This window comes from Brachyistius frenatus, unplaced genomic scaffold (genome assembly GCF_029030835.1).
Source record: "Brachyistius frenatus isolate BFR_SWC_R1_liver_20210118 unplaced genomic scaffold, ASM2903083v1 Contig_54, whole genome shotgun sequence".
NCBI lineage: Eukaryota > Metazoa > Chordata > Actinopteri > Embiotocidae > Brachyistius > Brachyistius frenatus.
Window position 1 is genome coordinate 508,732 of NW_027210653.1, and position 22,972 is coordinate 531,703.

A 22,972-nucleotide genomic window follows, 5' to 3' on the forward strand; every position below is an offset into this window, starting at 1 on the left:
ATCTGGATTCAGACTTACAAAGATTACAAATTCATACCAGGTTCCATTAAATTCTTATAAATAAAATACAAAACGAACATCACCGCTACATTTACCAGAAAAACATTTCCCAATGAATCATTAAAGTGGTAAATTCTTGAAAGAGATAAAGATATATAGGACAGAAGATAAGTAAGATAGAAGGAAACAATAAAGAATGGAGACAGTGCAGTTTTTCCTTTTCCACAGGTTTGCACACCAGAAATATAAACACAGCGTGTGAGACGGCCCTCTTCAGGGTAATGGGCCAGGAGCCTGACAGAGCGCTGACAGGTTCTCGCCGCAGATCCGTTGAGAGGTAAAAGCTGTGCACTCCGAGGAGAGGGAGCAGAAAGAGGCAGCGAAGAACAGAGGCTTCTCTCCCTTCTAATCTCCTCAGAATAAACATGCTGTCTACCTGCGGGTGAAACTGTGGCGGTGTGCGTCCGGTTGACGTCGAGCCTCGGCACGCGTCTCGGCAGCGGCTCCGCTAAATGCTAAGAGTGGCTGTTTCTATGGTCGAACAACGCGAGACGCGCCGGGGTACAAGGCCAGGGCGGGTGAGCTTTGCGCTGACAGCACACTGGGCTCTATGGAAGTTGCAAAATATGCTTTTAGAGGATGTAAGCGCAGAGATGGAGGACTGAATGAAGGATATTAGAGTGGTGATACAAAGGCAATCATGGCTTTCATGGGGAATTTCACAAACTGTTACCACAGCAGCACCGCCGCCATCGCCATAAAATGTTTTAACTCCCCCCTTCACCTTCATTGCTCATTCTCTTTGCCACAGATCTCAGCGATACGTCATTAATTAATGACTGCTATGAAACCTACAAATTTATTGCACGGCCATTAAAGCAGAACTCTTGACTCTTGTTTAATGATTCCATTTCCATCTTTGACTTCGGTCCAGCTTCATAGTTAACATCTGACAAAGAACATACTGCCTTTCCAGCTCGTGTGAAAGGTACCGCCACAAGTAGAAATCTCCCGGGACGGCACGAGTCGAGCTTTAGCGCATGTTTTGCCGCATGATGCAGTGCTGATAAGGTAAGAACACAACTGCTATGATCTATCTCCGGTATTGACTGGTGAGTCCCTGAAGGTTATAGCCATCATCATGTTAGAGCTGTAATGACAAATGCTGACAGCCTATTGGACAAGCTATTGATCAGCCTCTGCTTTAATATTATGCAGCTGATAAAGCAGAGCTGGAATAATTTTCGGTTATTACAGGGGATAAAAAAAATTAAAAAAAACACGCCGGTGTTATGGGATTTAATCGGGGAGCAGGTTTGTAATGGCTTTACCCTCCAACTTTATCATACACAGTATGTGGCAAAGTCAAACTCTTGAACAATAAATGAAGGCGAGAGTCCGGTGGTTGCTCGGGGCTTTGGGTGCTGCTGCATGTGCATGACAAAAACAGTTCATTAGGTATGATCCTATCTTCCCCATGAATTGCATGTTCAACCACACCGATGGACCACACAATGAACATGAGCCGACAAAATGTCAGAAACTTGCTGTAGCAACCCGTCACCAAAAAAAAAAAGAAAGAAATGCAAGCAGGAATCCAAATGAGAATGCAGGTGAAAAGGAGAAAAGTTGTTGGCATTTAGTTACCTTTTTGTTCCACTTCTATTTTTAGGCATGAAGGGGAGAGAAAGACAGAGAGAGAAAAAATAAAGGGACAGATTAATGACGAGATAAACGTCTTTATTTTACAGTCACTCAAAAGTACAAAAGGAGCAGGGGGTTAGTGGAAGAGACGCATAAAACGTTTAATCGTAAGCTTTCAGAGGGGAGAAAGTGCACCGTCACACATGAGCCTGCTGGGGGGGGAAAAACAACAGATTAATCAGGTCTTAAATTGTACAACGTGTTTGTTTTTGTGCAGCGATGGCTTTGGGATGGAAACGTGGAGGGATTACAGCCATAAAAACAGTCAAACATATGGATGCGTACAGGTGAGCGTTTGAGTTTAAAGTACAGCGGGGAGAAGAAAAAGTACCTCGTAAACGAAACGGGTCCATTTCACACTTCATATTGCTGTAGTCCCAGACTGATAATTATGAACTCACCAGCTTGATGACATTAATGATGATTAGCATATGCAGTACAGCAACTTCCTCAACTAACAGGACACAGTAAAGGGCGGAAATCATTTTACACCATAAGTGGCTGAAAACAATACAAAAAAAAAAATGGCATTAAAAATCCAAAATAATGAGCTAAAAGATGCTAAAGCAGTCGGTAGAGCTGCAAAGAACTGCAGGGAGGCGATTGATTCACTATCAGTGACCCCTGTCCCGTCACGTAGTTTGATCCACTGTAAATTTATAATCTAATATATCGATTAGAGAGGATTTAAAAATACAGTATGCATGTGTATCCAGTGATTACTGGCAAGAAAACTGTATTTTTCATGAAATGTGTTACATTATTTATTTCAAATGTAGCAGTATATTTGATATTTAAAGTATATTTATGAATTATCTCATTTTCAAGGGGGGGAGGGAATAAATAGGCCCTCTCTGACCTATTTCATCAAACGTGAGCAGCTGCAAGCAGAAAAGTGAGAGCAGTTTTTATTCCGCATCTCAACAAGTAAACTGAAAGCCTGCTGAAAAAAAAAAAGCACTGAAGTTATTACATCTTAACTGTCTACATATCACTTCCTCCGCGGACAAGCCTTTTAGGTCAGTCGTGGCATTTTGTCGACCGCCTCCATTTGGAGTTGGGGTTAGCATCCACCCAGCGCGCCTGCTCCTGTCCCTTTCCCTCCGGTAATCCCGGTTCTAATAAGAGAGGATTAACCTCTGTTACCAGGGCTTACAAGAGTCCTCTCCTCCAAATGAAGAGTGCAACAGAGTGAGGTATGGAGGTCAGTGGGTAGGGGCAGGCGGGGTGAAGTTTGAAAGATGGGAAACGTATTAGAGGAGAACAATATTAATGCGGGGCGGTGAGCCAACAAAAAAGGGAGAATGAGGTGAGGGAGAAAATAAGGCGAGGTGTGGGGGGGGGGGGGCTTTCAACAAGTCGTCTGTGTTTGTCAGATCATAAAACTTGTACCGCGCGGCACCTCATTAACAGCAAACGGCCGAGGTGTCGCTGAAACACAAAAAGCCCATACCAGGCTGAGTTGCTCCGGGCCACACGCGAGCCGCCTTTACCGTCGACGCAAATTCGCCAATAAGTGGGAGCTGCACGTCGACGCCACAGATCAAATCAAAGTAAACAGACAAACATCCCCCCGATCGAAGCCCGCTTCGCCTCCCGACGATGCAGCGGCCGCGGAGCGAGGACGACGGGGGAGGCCGGCGTTTCTGATTGAGCGAGCGCTAACAGTGGCGGGGGGAGAGCGGGGTAATGATCTATAGAAAAAAAAAAAAAAAGGCATTAGCGGTGGGGATGCGAGGAGCGGTATACGACGCAATCACCGGGGGAGATGGTGTGAGAAGGGAGTGAAAGGATGCGGATGAAATCCCCGACAGGGGAAAGGCGCCACTCCCGGGGCTGCGGTCCGGCGTGCGGGCCCCTTTCGCCTGACCGGAAGACGCGGCCGGACGCGACGAGGTCGGCCATCAGAGCGCTCAAAACCAATTAGTTCACGTCGCGTCAGGGGCCGAGGTGCACCTGCAGTACGGGCCTCCGATATCCACGTCTACTCGGATACGAGGGGAGCAGCGGGAAAAGCAGAGACGGGGAATTTATTCATTTGAAAGGCTTCTTTACTCCACCCCACCACCCCCATTGTGACCTTAATACGATTTTGGTCACGGCTGTCACCGAGTCACTAAAAAGCACTTAGCTCTCTCATCTCTTCCTTTTTCTCTCTGCCTTCTCCTCGTCTCTGTCCCTTCTCTCTCTGATCTCTGAGGAAAATATCCAAAATAAGCACACAAATTAAAAAAAAAAAAAAAAGGACGTCCATCAATTCGTATTCATAACAACAACGATTCCATGTCTGTATGCTAGAACCAAAACCCTTTCATTAAAGCATCGTCCAGACATTTAAGGACTGCATTCAATGAGTTACATGTACAGCTCAAACTCTAGCGTCCTCGGTTGTTCTTTTCATGACGGGTAAACAGCAGCTTTTTACCATTTGAAGACAATTTAAAGGTGAATAGAAGTAATGGTGATACTTCACCTAATTGTGTAATAAGGGAATTCATGGTAATCACATCACTCATCATTACACTATAGTTAATAAAATCAACGGTAAAACACTGAATGAGCTAATTAGATGATAATGTGAGGAGCAGATGGCGAGCACTGAGTGGCCATGAATGTATTTCAAAGCAGATTGGATTGAGGAAATTCTAAAAAAAGTATTAAATATATATATATTATTTTAATGGCAGGTCTGGGGGCTCCACCCAGGTTGGAGTTTAAGGCTGAAAAGGCCCCTGCGAGCACAAGTTCAGCAGCCACTTAAAAGTTATAATTTGACAAATTACCTGCACCCAAAGGGTGGCGGACCAGTGGAAAAAGAAAATAGTTCTTTCTGATTTTGAAGTGGGAGGATCAGTTGGATAAAGTGTGCAAAGGTCTGGCGGTTTTTTCCAAAATGCACGACCAGCTGTAATTGCCCTTCTTTGGCTGCCAGAGCAAAAAAAGAAGGAGAACATTTACATCTCTCCCAGACCTGCCAATCAAAAAAAAGCGAGATTTGCCAATGATGAATGCTCATTTTTTTTCCAACCTACACCTCACACAGCTGTACACAGGCAGACCTGGAAGCAGCCCAGTGTAAGCGGTCTTATCTTTTGTCTGCCGAGAAGCTCAATTGGAGCAGTTTGGTATTACGTGCTTTGCTTTGACACGCCTCGGTGATACTCATTCACTTCCCAAACCAGATTCATCGAGGGATTGGGACAGAAAACGGCGGCTGCCCACGCTCATCCGGCAACATCGCACGCCAAGAAGAATATAGGTAATTTTGAACTTGTTAAAAACGTCCAGTCGTTTTGGTTTCGCTTTTACAGCAGTTCTATAGTTAGTGTTTCACCAGAATATATTTTGTGTCACGGCATTCTTGGGCAAATCCTGCCAACAGGTTTGTGCCACAACAGCAAGTCACCGAACCGTGTGCATGCAGCTTGTAACGGCCTGGCGGCTGCATGCTGCACGATGCCAGACCCCGTGAAGCTGGTGGGGGGGAAAAAAAAAGCAACATGGCTGATTCTGCAGCTAATTGGTCAAGCTGTCATCGCAAATTTAATAAGCTGAACAGGCAACCTCCATGCATGGTTTCAAAACAACACGGTTATAAAAGAAGGAAGCAGCTGTTCATTACAATCAAAGACTCCGTGTAAAAAGAGTTTTGCTTGTGTGCACGTGTTTCAGCTTTGACAGCTCTGGTAACACAGGCAGACAACGCGGAGGCCCCCTGCTGCTCGGCTATACATTATAAAATGATATTGTACAGCCACTGCGTGACGTAGTCCTTCCTGTATTTGCTCAACTAATGCATCATTTCTAAAATAATTTCCCCCTAATGAATAGCTCTGCATACGTATTCCACTTGCTGCTTAAGACGCATGCGGAGCAGCCAACAATGGGGACCTTTAACTCGCGTGAGCAGCAAACCTGTCATGTGAGCGGCAGCTGTATGGATTTTCATTTGAATAATTAATGCTCCCCAATTTCACACTAATGGTTGAGAGGTATCAGAATGGTATCATTAGCCACTAATAGAGATTCATGGTAGATGGCAGCAATATTTTTTGCAATACCCCCCCCCCTCCCCCCACACCTCCTCACACTCGTTTTCTTGCCCCTCTGTCTCAACCAAAGGAGTTGCAGAGTGCAAACCCCCTTAACTCCATCCCATCAGCTTTTTAATTAATGACACAAATTACAGGGCTTTGAATAGCATGTGCCTAAGGATGGGGGAGGACGCGCAGGCTGCCATCTCTCTTTCTCTGAATTCTCTCTTCATCTCCCTCATTTTCTTTTTTTTCCTGTCATTTCCCTCGGTCGGCGCTCATGAGTCTCCCATACCATCATTACAGGTTCCATTTCTCAACAGCCCTCTTTCTCTTTCAACCACTTGTCTGCTCCCTTTGTGCTCCCTTCTGGTACTTATTCAATCTCCTCCCTAGTGTCTCCTTTCTGTCTCCATCGCTTTTCTCGCTGCCTCCTACTGGGAAGCTGCTATGCTATCTTATAACCTTGACAATGCCTGATGCTATGTGTGTGTGTGTGTGTGTGTGTGTGTGTGTGTGTGTGTGTGTGTGTGTGTGTGTGTGTGTGTGTGTGTGTGTTTGTCTCTTTTTGAGGGACAGGTGCAAGGACTTGGCGCTCATCCAGCCTGCTATCCACGTGGGACCGACCAACAGAGGGAGAAAAGACAAGTGCAGCCCAGGCAAAACAAAATTAAATACATGTTTGTGGAACATAGGAGCAACTGGAGCAGAAATAACCTAATTGCACCAAAAATATGGCTTGATTTTCAAGGACCTTGAAATTATGGAGAGCAGAGGGGATGGGGGGGGGAGGGTGGGTAAGGGGGGGCGAGAATAACGAGTGTTTAAACTGGTGTATGGGCTGGACACGGTGGAACGCCCATGAACAAAGAAAGAAAGACAAAAAGACAAGTAAATGAAAAAAAGGAGCTTTGATTAGTAGGGTGATTATTAAAAGGGGAGACCCCCTGAAGAGACCAGTCTCTAATTAGTGCTATATCCTCGACACTTGGCACCCCAACAAGTCTTTCAGACATGTGTGCCTGTGTGTGTGTGTGTGTGTGTGTGTGTGTGTGTGTGTGTGTGTGTGTGTGTGTGTGTGTGTGTGTGTGTGTGTGTGTGTGTGTGTGTGTGTGTGTGTGTGTGTGTAGCTGGCGGAGGAGATAAAAGCTTTGCTTGTGTTACGTAAGTGGTGTTTATTGCACATTTCTATAGCTTGTTCTGCATTCGTGCATATTTCTTGTCTATCGGAGAAAGAAAGCACGGCTGATCCAGTATGTCTGTTGTGGAGTAACAGAGCAGCTGCTGCAGAACAGGAAGCTGATAGATTACAGCAGTTTATTTAGCTATTAGTGAGGGGAAACAGTTTCCACATGTCCACATTCACCCCTTTAACATGACCATTTATCCACATTGGTAACCACTGCTTCCCTGTGCAATCGCATGTCTTCTAAACTGGGAAAATATGGATATATTGTTTTTCCCCGTGGGGGGACCATTATTAATCCCGCCCCTACATCTGCCATGTTTTTTTTATTTTAGGCTGCTGCACTTTTATTGTGAAAATCCTCCTTGAGTAAACGACAGCAGGTATCAGGCGAGTTCATTATTCATTATTATTATATGTTATCACAGGAGAGAGCTTAAGTTTATATTGTACATGTGGTAAAAGTAAGCAAGTAAGGCACTGCAATAATATAAATAATCAGCTTTCTATTCAATATAATATCATGAGAATATCGTGATATTGTGTTGTTGTTTTTTTTTTTAAATGATGTTGTCTAATTTAATACATCCTAACAAATTATAATTCAAAACAAAGAAATAAGCTGTTGATGATCGTAATTACTTCAATGATCTTGCATGTTTTTCTATTTGCATTATGATGTGTATTAAAATCAAAAGCATTAATTGTATTATAGCAAATTTAGTTTTCAACCCGTAGAAATAAGTGCCTCCCCTTTCTCAGTTAGGCTGTCAACCAAACGGCTTCTGCAAAAACATCTTCTCATGGATATAAAGGCTGCAAATAAAACAAACAAAAACAACTTTAAAATGCGGGACCTTTAAAGTCTTGGTATAACGGGCATTTTTAATTGTCACAGCAGGAAAAGATCTTACTAATAAACACAAAGACGACTGTTCTTTTTAAATGTCCCAGTAAACCGTGTGATAACTTGCTGGCATGAACAACATCAGGTCACTTAAAACTGAAGCAGCTTCCAAGGAATTAAAGGGTCATTAATTGGACGGACAAGATGTAAACGGGGAATCCCAAGAGACGCAAGACATTTCTGCAAAACTCACTTCAGGACCAGCGTGTTCTGACAAGATCAGTCGCTGCAAAATCAGGCCGTGACACCGGTGTGAATCTGGTGTATGAGATATGACAGAAAGTCGCAGTCATCAAAGCATGCTGCGTGGACTGGGGAGTGGTCAGCTGTCACTGAGTGATGAGATGGCATTACAGGCCTCCTTCACACATGGGAGGAAGTGGAGCAAGTTGCTCAGGTGGTAAGAAGAAGAAGGGGTGGAGGGGGGGGGAAGAAAGGTGTCTGAACGAGCAGGCTAATGCTCACTGGCATTTCAGCGGGGAGTGGAGAGGTTGTGGCTTAGTGATATATCAGCTGTCACGGTGTTGACTCCCACACTGGACCTCATAAGTGTGGACTGGAGAGCTCAAGGGCAAAAAGCCACTGAACTTCCTTACAATCTGCTAAGTAGATTTAGTGATAACATCAAATGGGGCGATCTGCTCTTCAAGAAGCTTAAAAGTTGCCGCAAGATTATCCGAGGCGAAGAGAAGCGAGCGGAAGCTGGGAAGGTAGAGTGCTGATGATGTTTGAATACTGAATGTGAGCAAGTAAATCAAAGCAGATTTATGTTTGAACATCAGCTGAGACATGATTTTTTTTATTAATAATCAAGACTCCTTAGATGTGCAGAGATGCTGCAGCACCGAGCCGCCCACCGCCGAGATGCGGCATTCCCTTTACAGCCATGAAGTCGCATCCTGGTCACACAGGTGGTGTTTGCTTTAGGTGTGACCGCTGCATAACGGGCCCTGTAATCACACCGCATTATGTCCAAGCTGCATTGTAAGTGATAGCCATGTGTAGAGCATCAATTTCATGGTTTTACCTGCCAACGCAGAAGGATAGTGAGAGGGAGCAGGTGCTGAGTAAAACTTGCCAAAACAATCTGCTCCATTATTCAATTAGGGCACCCTGAACCTGTTGGGTGTGTTGCTGTGAGCAAAATGAATTAAAAACCAATTAGGGTAAGTTGGAAATAAAACAAAACTTGACAAATTACATGGCAACTTTTCTGAGGCAGGAGTTCTGACGCTCCGTTTAAATCGGAGAATTGATTGCATGATTATATACTCTGGCTTAGCTTCCAAAGTGTGAGCCATATCTGACAGGGCTGAGCTGGATCCCACTGTGCCAGACAGGATTTTACATTGTCCTTGTTAGCTACAAACAGTGGGGGAACTAGCGGCTTATGTATAGTATCAAACTGCCAGCAGGTTTTTCTTCCTTTGTTCTTCCACTCTGTTCTTGTCTCTGCCTTTCCGTCTCCTGCTCTCCCGCCACCTCATCCGCCCGTACACAACGAAGTGTCAGTTCTGAAAAGGGAAGTGAACAAAAGCGCTACCCTGAAAGGATTTGTAATTGTCCCCCACCTCATCTTTTTTTCTCCTTTTCGGGGGGCGGGGGGGATTTGACCACTCGTCTGAACCGAACCAGTCACTTTACCACGGAGACAACACAGAGAGGTTCGTCTAATTACTGAAGGAAGATGGTTGATGTAAGGGAGAAAGATAAGAAAAGCAACCGCGAGCTGTCAACTCTACAAAAACTCCCGACGCAGGTCTTAGTGTGCTCTCTTGTGCGACAAGTCGGCGAATTTGAGGGGTCACCCAGGGGCAATCTAAGTGCTTCATTACTGCCGAGGAACAACGCAGGGTTTTGTAGCAGGGCGGCACAGTTGTTTTGACCTCTTATGAGGTCGAACCTTCGGGAGGGGCTGTTACAAGTGGAAGTTGGACACAAAGAAAAGATGGAAAAAGCGAGAGAGGTTTTAATAAGGCGCTGGGAGAATAGACAGGCGTCTCCGCGCTGATCCGTGGAGAGTCAAGGTGAGGGGGCGGGGCCGAGGCGGATGTCTGGCATTGGAGCACAGTCATGTTTATGAGTCATCATAAAGGGTCAGCGCATCGCTTCTGCCTGAAGGTAGCCTTACTAATCTGTAAAGTGCACGGGGGAGCATGGAAACACTGCACCGTTCCAAAGAAGAAAGAGTCCTCTGGCAGATAAAAAAAAATAAAAATAAGAGTTCACATGACTCCATGATGACTTGACAGGGCCAAATACAAGCACTCTCTATTCGATTTTATACATTAAGTGCTCGTTTTCCAAATGCATCAATTTCTTTTGTTATTGTTTCACCTCTCTATCCGCACCGCTTTACCTCCCTTATTGTTCAACGTGATGCTATTTCCCCACAGAAGAAACTCACAGCTCATATCAAATAATTATCCAGACAGCCGCTCAAATGAAAATGTGATGGACCGCCGTGCGCTGTGACACCGCCGCGCGGCGCGGGCAAACACTGGCGCCTACGGCGGTAATTGTTGTAACATTTCTTTTCCATTACAACCGCTGGAGCGGATCAAATCGCAAATTAATAAAAATCAATATTGTATCTGTGGCATGTGTGCATCGATTTAGCACACTCCTCTAGTGTTATTAACGGCGGATCTGATTGTACGATCTCGCCGGGCTTATGAAGATGTGGAGAGGAGAGCGGTAATTTATCCCTAAAAGACAAGAAGCTCCCCGAGCAGAATACAGATAAAAGCTGTCGGTGAAGGTGGTCGAGAAGAGAGAGAGAGAGAGAGAGAGAGAGAGAGAGAGAGAGAAGAAGGAGTGGGCAGTTGAGACTGCAGAGCGAGGGAACAGCGGCAGCAAATAAAGGGATATGGTGGTGGGCGGGATTTAGGGGGATGGGGGGGTGGGGGGCAGTTCGAGCACTTAAAGGACAAAATGTAAGTGAAAGTGAGGGAGACTTGGGAGAGAGAGAGAGAGAAAAGAGTATTAGGACTGAAAGGCTGAGCTTGTCAGTGTAATACAGAGTCAAGACTCCACCACTAAAGGAGAGTTGGAGTCATGGGTGGCTGCTTCTCTTATTAAACACTCAAATCCTTCAGTCGGGTCTCAGGAACTTGGAAAGGAGACTTGTGTTAAAAGGCCATCCACGATTGAGCTGCCATGTCTCTATCCATACCTCAATGCCAATTAACACACAAACCGAATAAAGCTCGAGGCTTCAACATGAGGTGTCCACCGAGACCACGCTTATTTATACAAGACGGGTAGTCGTGATCAAAAATGTTAGCAAGACACGCAGATACAAAGAAGTGACTCTAAACGCGGCTCATGCCAACCCAGGAGGATCTGATTGCTTGATTTGGGAGGTACCGGGAGACGTTACCGGGCTGTCACAGATGAATTCATTCATATCCCGCCATAAAAAAAAACAAGTCTCGAAATCCGTCTCCTGCAACCGCTTGTGATTACACTTTGCTTCCCCACTCAATAAACAAATAAACGCCTACATGACTTCTGCTATGTTTATGCGTTGCCAGCAGAATTTCTTTTTTATCGATTAATACGATTATCTGGGGACAATCCATAGTTCTGCCACACTCGGTGCCTCCGTACTCCTCCCTGGTGGAGCCTTAATAGGAGACCTGGATGGTACAGCAATTAAGCTGCCAGAAAATATGTTTTTTCCAACGGCCTGGGAATGCTGTCATGTTTTGACTCGTATTTTTTTAAGTGAATTTATCAGTCAAATGTATTGCTTAAAAGAAGGTCCTGATGCCGTGGATATTGCTGAATTCCCCTTGGCCTCCAGGACAATTACATTGTGCTACAGGGATCCGGACATGCCAGGCTTTTTTAAATGGAGTCATAATGTTTGACAATGTGCCTCTGTTTGATTTTAAAACGTTGACAGCAAAAAATAGAGTAGAAGTAATGGAAACAGGCTGCAATGGGACTGGAAAGTTAGTGATATATTTGTGTGGAATTGGATAGAAATAATTCAGGCTTCGTGGTTCACATGGGTCCAGTGGGATTCCCATTGGACTAGAGGATAATCACACAGCGTTACTGGGATAAGGACTGGTCGGAAACAAAATGTCGGAGGACCTGCATTTTTATATGCTGACCACAATACAATGTATACAAGTCCCGAAAAATGACACCAGCATGGTGAAAGTAACAGGATTGGATCGGCAAAGACATAAAGCCAAGAAACCAATGGAATTATGGGAAAAAGGATTGAGGCTAAACCAGAAATTCCTCCTGTATCCCCGTCTGGAAGGGCAATAACCACCATAAGGCTGCCTTTAAGAGGCATTCAACCAAAAACAAGCACTTCTCCTTTCGCTGTTACTGTCACAACGTCCATCTTGGCTTCTACAGGCAATGAGGACAAAAAGTGACACTGCTGGCATGTTAAATTCAATATCTGAATAGATGGAAGGAAAAAAAAAAAGAGTCCATCTTGGTTTCTACAGGTAAGCATTTTTGGACCAAATGGTAAGATCACAAGATTGAAAAGCAGAGCGGAGCTTGGATAGAACCAATAGAGGACTGATTCAAGTTGTTACTTCCCATTGCAGAAGCACAGGTGGCTGAAATAGCAAAATGTGCATACTGCAACGAGTCAGGTATAAGAGAGTCGTTTGCCAGCTCTGGATCAAGGATAGAAAGGGCCTTTCCTTCATAACATGAAAAGCTCCTGTCAGGCAGACTACAGAGGAAGTCATGTAAGGACACCAAATGTTAATACGATGGGTTTGATTTCAGTTTGAATTACGACGATTCCCTTCAAGTGAGCAGCTGCAGACTTCAGAGCTAAAAGCCTGTGACCAAATATTTCCAGTTTTATATCATTTCAGATGGCGAGCTGCAGAATATCAGGCTTCTGGCAGGCGTAATTTTTGTGACTTTGGTGTTCCACTTCAAAGGTCATTATAAAACAATACCGGAGGTCATATGGCAGTCTCCATGCCACTTCCTGTCGCCTCACCTGGATTTCCTCTCTGCGTGTACATCCTGTCACCCCATGCTGATCCTTTCTTTTCCTGCCCAAATGTTTCCACTTAAGTGATGTAAAGCCTGACAGTGGTTGTTTTTCTTTCACCTGCTGAACTAATTAAATCTTTTTTTATTTACCCCTTCAAAGAGGCCTCAGTCGTCGCACCATTAGCTGGTGTCCACTGGGCTGAACTAAAGCGAGTATGTTTGGTTCGGATGAAAGTCGAGCGGCCTTTCTTGGTGCGATGCAAACAGAGACATGACATGATCAGACACGATTCCTCAAAGGTATTAAAAGTGCTGTGAACTCAGGGAGCTGACGGGAAGGCTGTGACAACTACCATCGAAAAGATGCCTTTGAATACATGAACAGATTTGTTCTTTTAAGAATGTCATTGGCAACACAAGTCCCACACAGCAGTGTTATTACAGGTAACAAAGCCACATTAATCACAAATTATATGCCTGTCAAATCACTTTAATACTCTGGAGATGCACTTTTTCATTAATAAATTACATAACCAATATCAGTAGATAGTAGAAGATGTTGCTTGTAATAAAAGTAGGTGTAAGCTGGCACAATGTGGATATAATTGGCGCCATGCCGAATGAAGAAAATGAAGAAAGCGTTAATCTCCTGACTGATAAACAACTCTTGTCAATTGGTAGCATGCCACCGCGCTGACAAAACGCATCATTTTTCACGTGTAAACTACACTGTCAATAACATCTCCTGCTCTCATACTGGCTGTTGTGTTTTTTTTTCGAAATACAGGAATCGTCACGTGTCTTCGCATCGACCGCCGAGATCTGTTCCACGAGGCTGGATGACACATTTGAGATATTTTTGAACATTTGGAACAGTACGAGCACGCATGTTGATTGAGTTGCTGATGAGTCACTGTTGTTAAGAAGGAATGAGAATGGGTAAAAGCATCAGGAGGTGCATCAGACTGTGTGAGAACTGGGGGATACGTACTGTAGGGTACACATTCGTACTGGACCTCCAGATACTTGTAGGTTCCCGGGCACGGGTCAGGAAACACGTCTGGTCCGGCCACCACAGCACACTGGGTCCTGTTGTTACATCTGAAAGCAGAGACAAGTCAGTCTGTTAGAAAAAAAAAAGAAGAGAGCCAACGGCTGCAACATGAGAGAATTGTGTCCTTATGATTGGTCATAACATACAGCAGCACATTAGTCAGATGTTCAGTGTGTGGTTAATGAAGCTTAAAGTATTTAATACTATAGCAGAGATTATGAAGATTACAAAGCTCCACTGTTTATGAACATGATTCATCCAGTCTTTTGCCTTAAAGGAACCCAGCAGGATTTCTATGTTTGGTTACTTTAAAGGGATACTCCACTGTTTTGTTTTTTTAAACACCACATTCAGTTAAATCGTCATGGGAAGTACAACTAAATCAATGTATAATGCCCTCTGTGTCTCTGGGGAATTGCTAGCAAAGTAATGTCGTCATGATGTCATTGAGTTCAGAGATTACATTTGTTTAACATGAAAGCCTGCGTTACGAACCAAGGATGTGTGGTTTGACAGACATTAGCATTTATTAATGAAAGACACTATCACGTTGCATTATGGGAAGGGCAAAAGTCTGGATTCTTTTGAGCTTGAACTATCCCAGTAAAAAAAAGTAAGGCGGAGGGAGTGTTATGATTTGGGGCTGATTTGCTGCCTCTAAATCTGGACAGCTCGTCATCATTGATGGGAAAAAAACAAGTTTATGAAGGTGTTACAGGATAATGTCAGGAGGCTGAATGCAAGAGAAATTGGGTGACAATTACCCTACAGTAAATCTTGTATGGAATGGCTTCAGACAAACGATGTCTTTCTGTTGGTGTGGTCCAGCCACAGACCAGAACTTTACTCAATAAAGTACTCTTCACCCCAGACATCCAAGTAATACAGTTCTGTTCTGTGAGGACAAATGATTCACAATTCCTCCCGGAAGTTTCAGGTTTGATCTGTAGCCACCAGAAACACTTGATTTGAGTTTAATGCTGCCAAAAGGAGTGTCAACCAGTTATTAAATCCAGTGGTTCAAGTACTTTTCCACAAACACTGAATTATTAATAGTGGGTGCGGTCAATGAAGACACACAATATCATGATTGGATTTAGCACATTCATCTACTTGTGACTCAGATGAATATCCAATCACATTTTATGACCAACAATGCAGGAAACAAGGTAATTGACAGACTTTTTCTCACCACTGTTAATTGTAGTTATAGTGATTTATAAGTCACAGCATCAAATAATGGATACTAATATTCAAAAGAAAAGAAAAATGGGAGCCTGATCCAGATACCACATTGATTAAGGCCAGATAATTGAAAACAGTAAATCATGGTTTATTGGGTTTTTGTGTGACATGTTTAATGTTGAGAATATATGAAGTTCACCCTTTTTTTTTTTTAAGTTCAGAGGGCACGATCATCAGCAAATTCATCTTTCTGTGGAGGAGTCGAGCTGGAAGTTACGGACCTACAACTGAGCTTTAAACCACGTACAGATTACATTGTTGTTACTGCATGATGGATGGTGGGTGGTGGTGGTCGAGGGGAGAGGGTTGGAGGGGAGGGAGGGTGAAGGGGGGACGGGAGTGTGTGTGTGTGTGTGTGTGGGGGGGGGGGTGACACAATCAACTGAGTGCGAAATCAGCTCCAACGTGAAATGTAGGTCTTCATTAAAAAACACAATTACGGTGCCGGTGGTGCTCTCATGTGCCATTTTGTTTTTGGCAGTCATCAATCAGAGCCCCACTTCATATGCACCGAGAGCTTCTCGCAGCACGTAATAGCAACACTTATCTCACAACATTAACTCTTAAACAGTTTGACAGGTATTGATCTGTGGGGGCTCTACGTCTGTTTGCAAAATGGGGAAAAAAAAAAAAAAACAGGAAACGAAGGACGGTCCGGTCTCTGTTTGAGCACCCATTGTGTGCGTGTGTGTGTGCGTGTGTGTGTGCGTGCGTGCGTGCGTGTGTGTGTGTGTGTGTGTGTGTGTGTTCTCAGAGAGGGCTGCCGCGGCTGCAGGCTACAGTATACGCAGGGATCGCCGTCCATCAAATCTATACTCATTTACGGACTACCATTATCTTGCAATATATAAAAGGTATTTATTCCCCAGCAAGGCAGTTCACAGTGTAAGTCTTGTGAAGGTCAAGGCGGGGTCTGACACAATGATTCATCCGCCACAATTAAAGGATTCTCTACACCTTAATTAACATTGATTGGCTGCCGACTAATCAATCGAACCAGTGAGGGACAAGCGGGGGAAAAAAAGGGGCCCATCTCATTTCAAGCCAGCCCGGTAATGAGATATGGTCTGCCGACTCTCTCCCATGTGAGCTTTATGGGTTCATGAACCCACCCCTGCCCCTCCACCACCACCACCCGCCACTCACTCACTCGCTCGCTCGCTCACCCACTCGCTCCAGTCAGCTTTCTGTTCCTGCCTATAAAGGCAGTAAAGGCCAGTCAGATAAATAAGGGGTCAGGCCTATGAAACCGGGGGGAGAATTATCAAGGCGGCCGTCTCCTCTCTGCACCCTGACTCCTCAGCACAATATCTGGTGTATTCTATTTGCAGCTGGAGGCTTTTGTAATCAGCAGGTGAGGACACGGGTTACGATTAGGTGTCACATGGAATTAGAGGATGTAACTCGCCGGTGGTCGAAGTCGAGACTCCAACGCTCCCATTATGTTTTGTGGCTTGTTTGTTTCACAGAGCACCGCTGTACCTGTTTGACGCTGTAAACCCTTTAAATGTACAAAACAAATATATTTTGGGGATTTACAGATGCTGCCCTAGAAGTTAAGCTATGATCAAATCGGGAGTTTTTAATCATACGGTGCTGTAATAATAACTTCCTGCGGAGAGATTAAACATCATAATGTGTATTTAACGTGGATTGCAAACTTAATCTCAGCCTTAACATCTATCTTGACCCATATTCCAAAGCTCCCTCATCACTGGTGTGCTTTTTCTTGTTCTGTTTTACAGCCACATCCAAATACCTCCTGATCAGTTCTCCTACAGTGTCCTGACGGCACCCAGACATCGCAATGGAATTCAAATAAGGCGGAGAAATCATCGCAATTAAGTGCAAATCAATGGCGGAGGGATCGATGGCGGGAGAAGCGTCCCACGCCACGTGCCGCGACGGCTTCACAATACCAATTAGGGGGCGATCAGGATTTCATCAGACAATTGGCTCTCATGGAGCCCTTTGAAAGAGGGAAATGAATTCACAGTGAGTGATGCATTCAAATATGTATAGGATTATGTGGTTTACATATGTGCCACAAGAGGAAGTGAACAGCAGGCGGTGAGAAGCTGCTGCAGGCATCGAGCTGGATGGCAAATGATTAAAATAAAAGGATGCATGTCCAAGCAGTAACGAGTCAATTCTAGGTATTCTCCACTGGACACAGGGAAAAGATGAAGGATTACATGGTCAGCTGGATATAATGGTCCATCAGATAAGATTACAAAAAGAGGACCAAAAAAACAAACAAAAAAAAACACGCCCTTTTTGATCCATACCGCCTCTTTCCCTTACTTATACCTTTTTCCTTCTGTTCCCTCGTCTGCTGTTTGTTATAACTGGCAGATTAGAAGTCAAACTGCCAGCTGACGAGGGGAGATGTGGCACAAAGCAGCGGAGCCCCATGTAAGCACAAACTGTAATCACTATAATCGCTCGCTGATCCCGCTGCTGCCTCTGATGACGGTAAGTGGGTTGAGTCCCCTCAGTCTATTGACCCTTGACACAGGACAAATAATAAATAGATGAATCAATGACTGGATGGATGAACGGGTGAACAAATTAATCGAGGAAAGAAAAAGGGAAAACTGAAACAGACAGTGGTCTAAGACAGCGGCTGCTGTCAAAGCGAGACAGATTTGACCACATTGGAGAGTAATAAAAGAGAATTGGTGTGCACCACTGTTCCCTTTCACAACTCAAGTGATTTATACGAGGAGGGAAATATCAACCAAGCGGAAGGAGAGAAAGGTTCGCCTGCTTTTAAAAAGTTCAGGAGGGAAAAAAAAAAAAAAAAATAGCTTTGCTGAATCTGCTTCCAGAAATCGCTCTGAGTGATTTTCCATACAATACATGAAGAATTTTGCCTGAAGTAAGTCAAATTACAAGGGAAACGGTTCAGCTGGCGTTCAGCGTTGAGGGGGACATTTCACAGTTCCTCCACAGTTCATGTATATTGGATGAAACCGTCTCTGTCAGGGAGCGCTAACTCTCCCATTTTTTGCTTTCAAAAGAAAATCACGTCTCACCTAAGAAACTCACACGTCGGTATTAGCTCTCATGCGAAGAGGACAAAACGTTGCACGAGGTGCTTCAGGGACGTGCGTGTGCGCGCCGAGACAGAGTGCGTGGTGCTATTGTTTGCCGATGTGTGCTGTGTACACACTTGTGAGAGTTTGTATTTGTAAGAAAGGGATGGGAAGGAAATGGAAGGGCGGGGGGGGGCTGTGTGACGGACAGGTCAATATCCCCGTCCCTCTGTTGGGACCCATTACGCTTCAGTGATGGTTTTCGCCACCCACGCTCGACTTCATTCATTATCTTTCCCAGCTGCATGCCGCAGCATCCATCTTTTCTCATCCGGCCTGTCTCCCAGTGCAGCAACGAAAAAAAAACAACCTTTAAATACTCCAACGAAAACCTCTGGGAAACATAACGTGAAGACGGGAAGCGGCGGCCTTGAGCGCTGCGCATTTGGATTTCGAATGAAACCAGGAAATATTCAAAAGAGCTAGTTGAGAGTTGAGCGGCGTAGCCTACCCCTGCAGGAAGAGCAATTAGCAGTTAAAGTTGCTGTGGAAGCCCGTTGTTCACAAAGAGACGCTTGTTAAGGAGCAGATGCATTACGTTTGCTGTCGTTGAGCTGCTGCAGAATATTTGTATGTTTGTCCGGTTATTCCGAGTTACTTCAGTGTCTGTGTAAAATAGCCTTAAACCTAAAAACAAACACAAACCGAGCTGTTTGACTTGAAGGATCAACTGCGAGGCCTGAAGATTCCTTCAACTTGCACACCGTAAGTTTTCCTGGCAGCCAGTCCTCTCTAATCATCACCACTCTGTACCTGTTGGGACAAGCAGCCCAATGCTTCACACTGACAGTTGCAACAACTGACCGGTTCTATCATTGCAGTCTGAAGTAAGAGCTCCTTGGGCTCCACGAGTTGGTAGAAGTTTTTGTTAAACCTCAAATATTTGAGGAGTGAATAGACTCAAAAGATCTGCTCTTGACATTAAAAATCTCGAGGTCAAGTGGCAACCCAACACGACATCACCAATCACTTTGTGAAGTGCCATTTAGAAGACCGGAGGCAGGCACTTCGGCCGCCGCCATTTTGATTGTTTTAGAGCCCGAAGGAATTATTTTTTGGATTACGAGGTGGAGCTGAGGAGAGCAAAAAGTGGATTTGATTGAGAACCGAGGAAACGTCCACCTTTACCAGCAATCTGACTGCACCTCAGTCATGTTAATCAAAGCAGGTTTCCCCCGAAAGACACCGCTTTTTGAGGCTTAATATGGAATTAATTATGGAACTATTTTCAGAAATACGATCAGAACACTGATCAGAAGGAGTCAATTTCGCTAATGACTCCAAAATTACTTGTGGGGGAAAAAAATGATTGACTTTGTATTTCATGAGAGAAGTTAATGCTTTTTGAAGCCGTCTTATTAAAGCAAGAGTTTTTTTTTTTTTTTTTTTTTTTTTACACCGCCCCTAGTGGCCCTCAGTGGTATTGCACTTTAAGACACTTCTGCACTGGCTTCACTTCTCAGATCTGGAGACTACGTCCATTTTCATATTCAGTGTATGATCTATGCACTAAAAGGCGATCAATTATCTATAATAGCGCTAAGAAATAAAGCTGACAAATCTTTATTCTCAAGCTGCAGACTTTGTTTTCAAAACATCAAGAAAGACGCTCAACACGGATTAAGAAACAGAGGAGGAAGATGTGGAATGAATGTACACACCATAAACACAATGGTTGAGCGTGGGCGTGGAGCATTTCAAATGCGTTGCCGAAGGAGCTCACTGTTCTCGAGTGTTTAAGCTCGCGACACCGAGCACTGCACAAACACGGGTGAACATCTTCAGGCGTGCACCTTCATATTCAACAGATGATCGATCAGTGTAACGAGTCACAGATAATGAAGGCCGCATTTAAGATTAACACACTGCAGCGGGGCCCGTCTACCGGGTGGCAGCAGCAACGTGCTAAAAGAAATCGTCAAGCCCCGACAGACTGCGCACAACACTACGGGCAACAAAACATCAGCCATATTTCTTTTCTTTTTTTTTTTATAGGATTAACTACGTGGAACTAAGCAGAAATGAATAAAGAGCCGAGAGACTGTTCTTCATAGGGAAGAAGGAGTGTTTATGTGCATGAGCTATATGAATGACCTTTATCAGGGTCTATTAAGTATGGAATAAGACTTTCATTAGGGTTGGTCAAACAAAGGTCAAGATTGATCATCTCTCATGAACTCCTTCCACTGCTTACATAAATTCAATGCTATCCACCCCCACCCCCCCCCCAAAAAAAAATGAGCATCTCAAGCTCATTTCTCTTCCTCCTGACAAGCATAATCCCTCTCAGCCATTCACACAGATTAGTAGCTTTCATAAGATTTTACATCACACACTTTTCCCTCTCTCTAATATTGTATTTGGAAGATAAGCCGCAGTTCATCCCAATGCAACAACAAGACAGGAAAAAAAAAGAGAAAAAAAACGTACAGTGGCACTGAAGCGCTGCGTTTGGATGTGGGGAGATGATCAACGACTGGAGATTGCAGACTGCATGAGTATTTTAAGGATACAAGTTCACACTAAGAGTTTATGGATGGGGGAGACATATGGATTCATCTGCGGAGTCCTCTGCTTGGCAGTAATCCAACAGCCTAAAGTACAAGCACAAACTCAGCTTGATAAACATGCGCTTTTTCCGGTGTAGCTGTGTTCAAGTCGGCGCTTCAGCTGAGGTGACGACTAAAATAACATTCTGCAAACCAAGAAGAGAGATTGGGCATATTTATGGCTCATGATAATACGTGTGGAAAAAAATAAATCTGAATTATGGTCACATGGTTCTCCTTCGCAGATTTGTTCTGTCTCTACCTTCGCCCACTTACCAACACCAAGAAATCCTGCCTCAAAATCGTGTTTTCTCTACACTTTCTTTTATTTCAAAAGCATGCATCGAGGGTGTTTTTCGCACGCCGTCAATATTTGGTATTCAACGACTCTGTGGCAACAGTCCTGCTGGGCCAAGACTCATGTCAACAGCAGCAGTCGTGACAATTTTAAGCTGCCAGTGTTCAGTCCTTCATCAGTAATTTACAACCTGAATGTAGCAAAACGGAGACATGAGGGAGTTCGCTTTCGGTGTTTGTCTTTTATTTTGCATCTTGTGTCAAATATGTGTCTACTTCAGCTGATCAATCTTTTAAGCACCGATTTCATAATTAAAAGATATTCTGTCATATCTCTGCTTTCAATTTATTTGTTGTCTATCAAGGCCTTTAGACACTGGGGGACATTTTGTTTGTGCGACTAATTCACAGGCCAATTAAGTTTTTTGAACTGTTGTTGTTGTCATGAATACTTTCACACAGGATGCGACTACTGTGCGGCAAAAAAGCAACACCAGTGGTTTGGTTTTCACGCTGCAAAAAAAGGCATCGACCAATTACATTATTATTCATTTCTGGTATCGTGACCGTCATAGTTTTCGATTGGGAAGGATATTCATTTCGATGCTGCATTCGATGCACACGTGAAGAGGAATTTGCAGATCATCCCGACACGGCGCATCAACGCGTCGCGTTAAAGCATCTCTGTGTTAGTTTAAAAGAAAAAGGAACGAACGTTTACGACAGAATTGAAGTTTTCCTTCTGTAGTTTATCTTAATACCGTAATACCATCTGTGCTGATTTTAAAAAAAGATATTTTTGAATCTATTGTTTTGATGAAAAATGAGGTGACACGAATTTGCTGCCGGTGTGAATTGTGAATTGTTCTGATGGTAAATATTCGCCTCCTACTGTTTTGCATGATTCGTCACACCCCCGGTGTGTAAAGACCTTCAGGTTCACAAAAACTCAAAAAAGTTTGTTTTTGCAACACAATTTTGTCCTTTGGACCAAGGACACGGTGGACAATTTAACTGATGAATAACAAGCATTTTTTTTTTTTTTTTTTTTTTTTAACAAGCAGTTAAATTGTCTTACAGAGGAAATGGCTGCACCACTTTGCAGCACCAGTGACTGTGACCAAAACCGAGAAAACTCCTAGTTCTTGGAAACATAAAAACTACTGTGCTGGAGTAAGTCAATGCTTGAAAGGAAGACAATCTTTTGAGCTTTTACGTCAACCTAAGAGCTTCCAAACCACTCTACAAGTGAGTAGAGCGCTAAAGCAAAGGGAAATTTAAAAAAAAAATTTAAAAATCTGCAGCGTAGTGAATGTACATGAAAATAAAGTAAGTTCCTTGTGTTGAACATATGGATTAAGCATGTGAAGAACACCAAACACTTCATCTTTGGATGAAATACAGGGACAACAGTTGAGCGAAAGTACACATCACAAAGAACCATAGAAATCCCTTCGCAGAATTTTTTTTAAACAAGACTCCTCTTCTTGATATTTTGAAGGAGCAGAAATCCTGCTGAAGACAGATCAAACACGCCCAGCCGGCCTCTTTGAAATTAATCCATCTACTTATGTGCCACAACAGGTATTAGATGATGCAATTTTTCTCTCCACCTGAAAGGTCAATCCGTGATTCTGCACATGCTGGAGACATCCATCTGACTGTGCATACCAAAATCCCATTAAAGTTTAAATTTGGCCCACGCTGGAGAGGACTGGGAGAGTAAAACGCGCCCACATTTGGAGAAAAAGGAGAAGAAGAAAAAATTGTGACCCAAATAAATCCCTCTTTTTTTTTTATAAGGGAATATCGGTTTCGAGTTTATCCTACCAACGTATTGCTTAAATTCCACACACAAAAAAATCCCAGCCCTGTATGATAATTAATTTAGATGAGTGTTAAAGTTCATATT

At 43.8% G+C, this 22,972-nt stretch overlaps 1 protein-coding gene across 9 annotated transcripts in view; it reads right to left on the reverse strand.

Annotated features, from left to right (window-relative positions):
* LOC138624706 (adhesion G protein-coupled receptor L3-like) overlaps positions 1–22,972 on the reverse strand; it is a 153,052-nt gene that overhangs the window by 91,260 nt on the left and 38,820 nt on the right. For 6 of the 9 annotated variants that reach the window (XM_069705095.1, XM_069705094.1, XM_069705092.1 and 3 more), the window contains exons 3-4: positions 13,809–13,918; positions 1,648–1,662 (exon numbers count right to left, since the gene is read on the reverse strand). In XM_069705095.1, coding sequence (XP_069561196.1) covers positions 1,648–1,662; positions 13,809–13,918 — 125 coding nt within the window. The remainder of the gene's footprint in view (positions 1–1,647; positions 1,663–13,808; positions 13,919–22,972) is intronic. The other 3 variants (XM_069705098.1, XM_069705091.1, XM_069705099.1) reach the window with 1 other exon arrangement.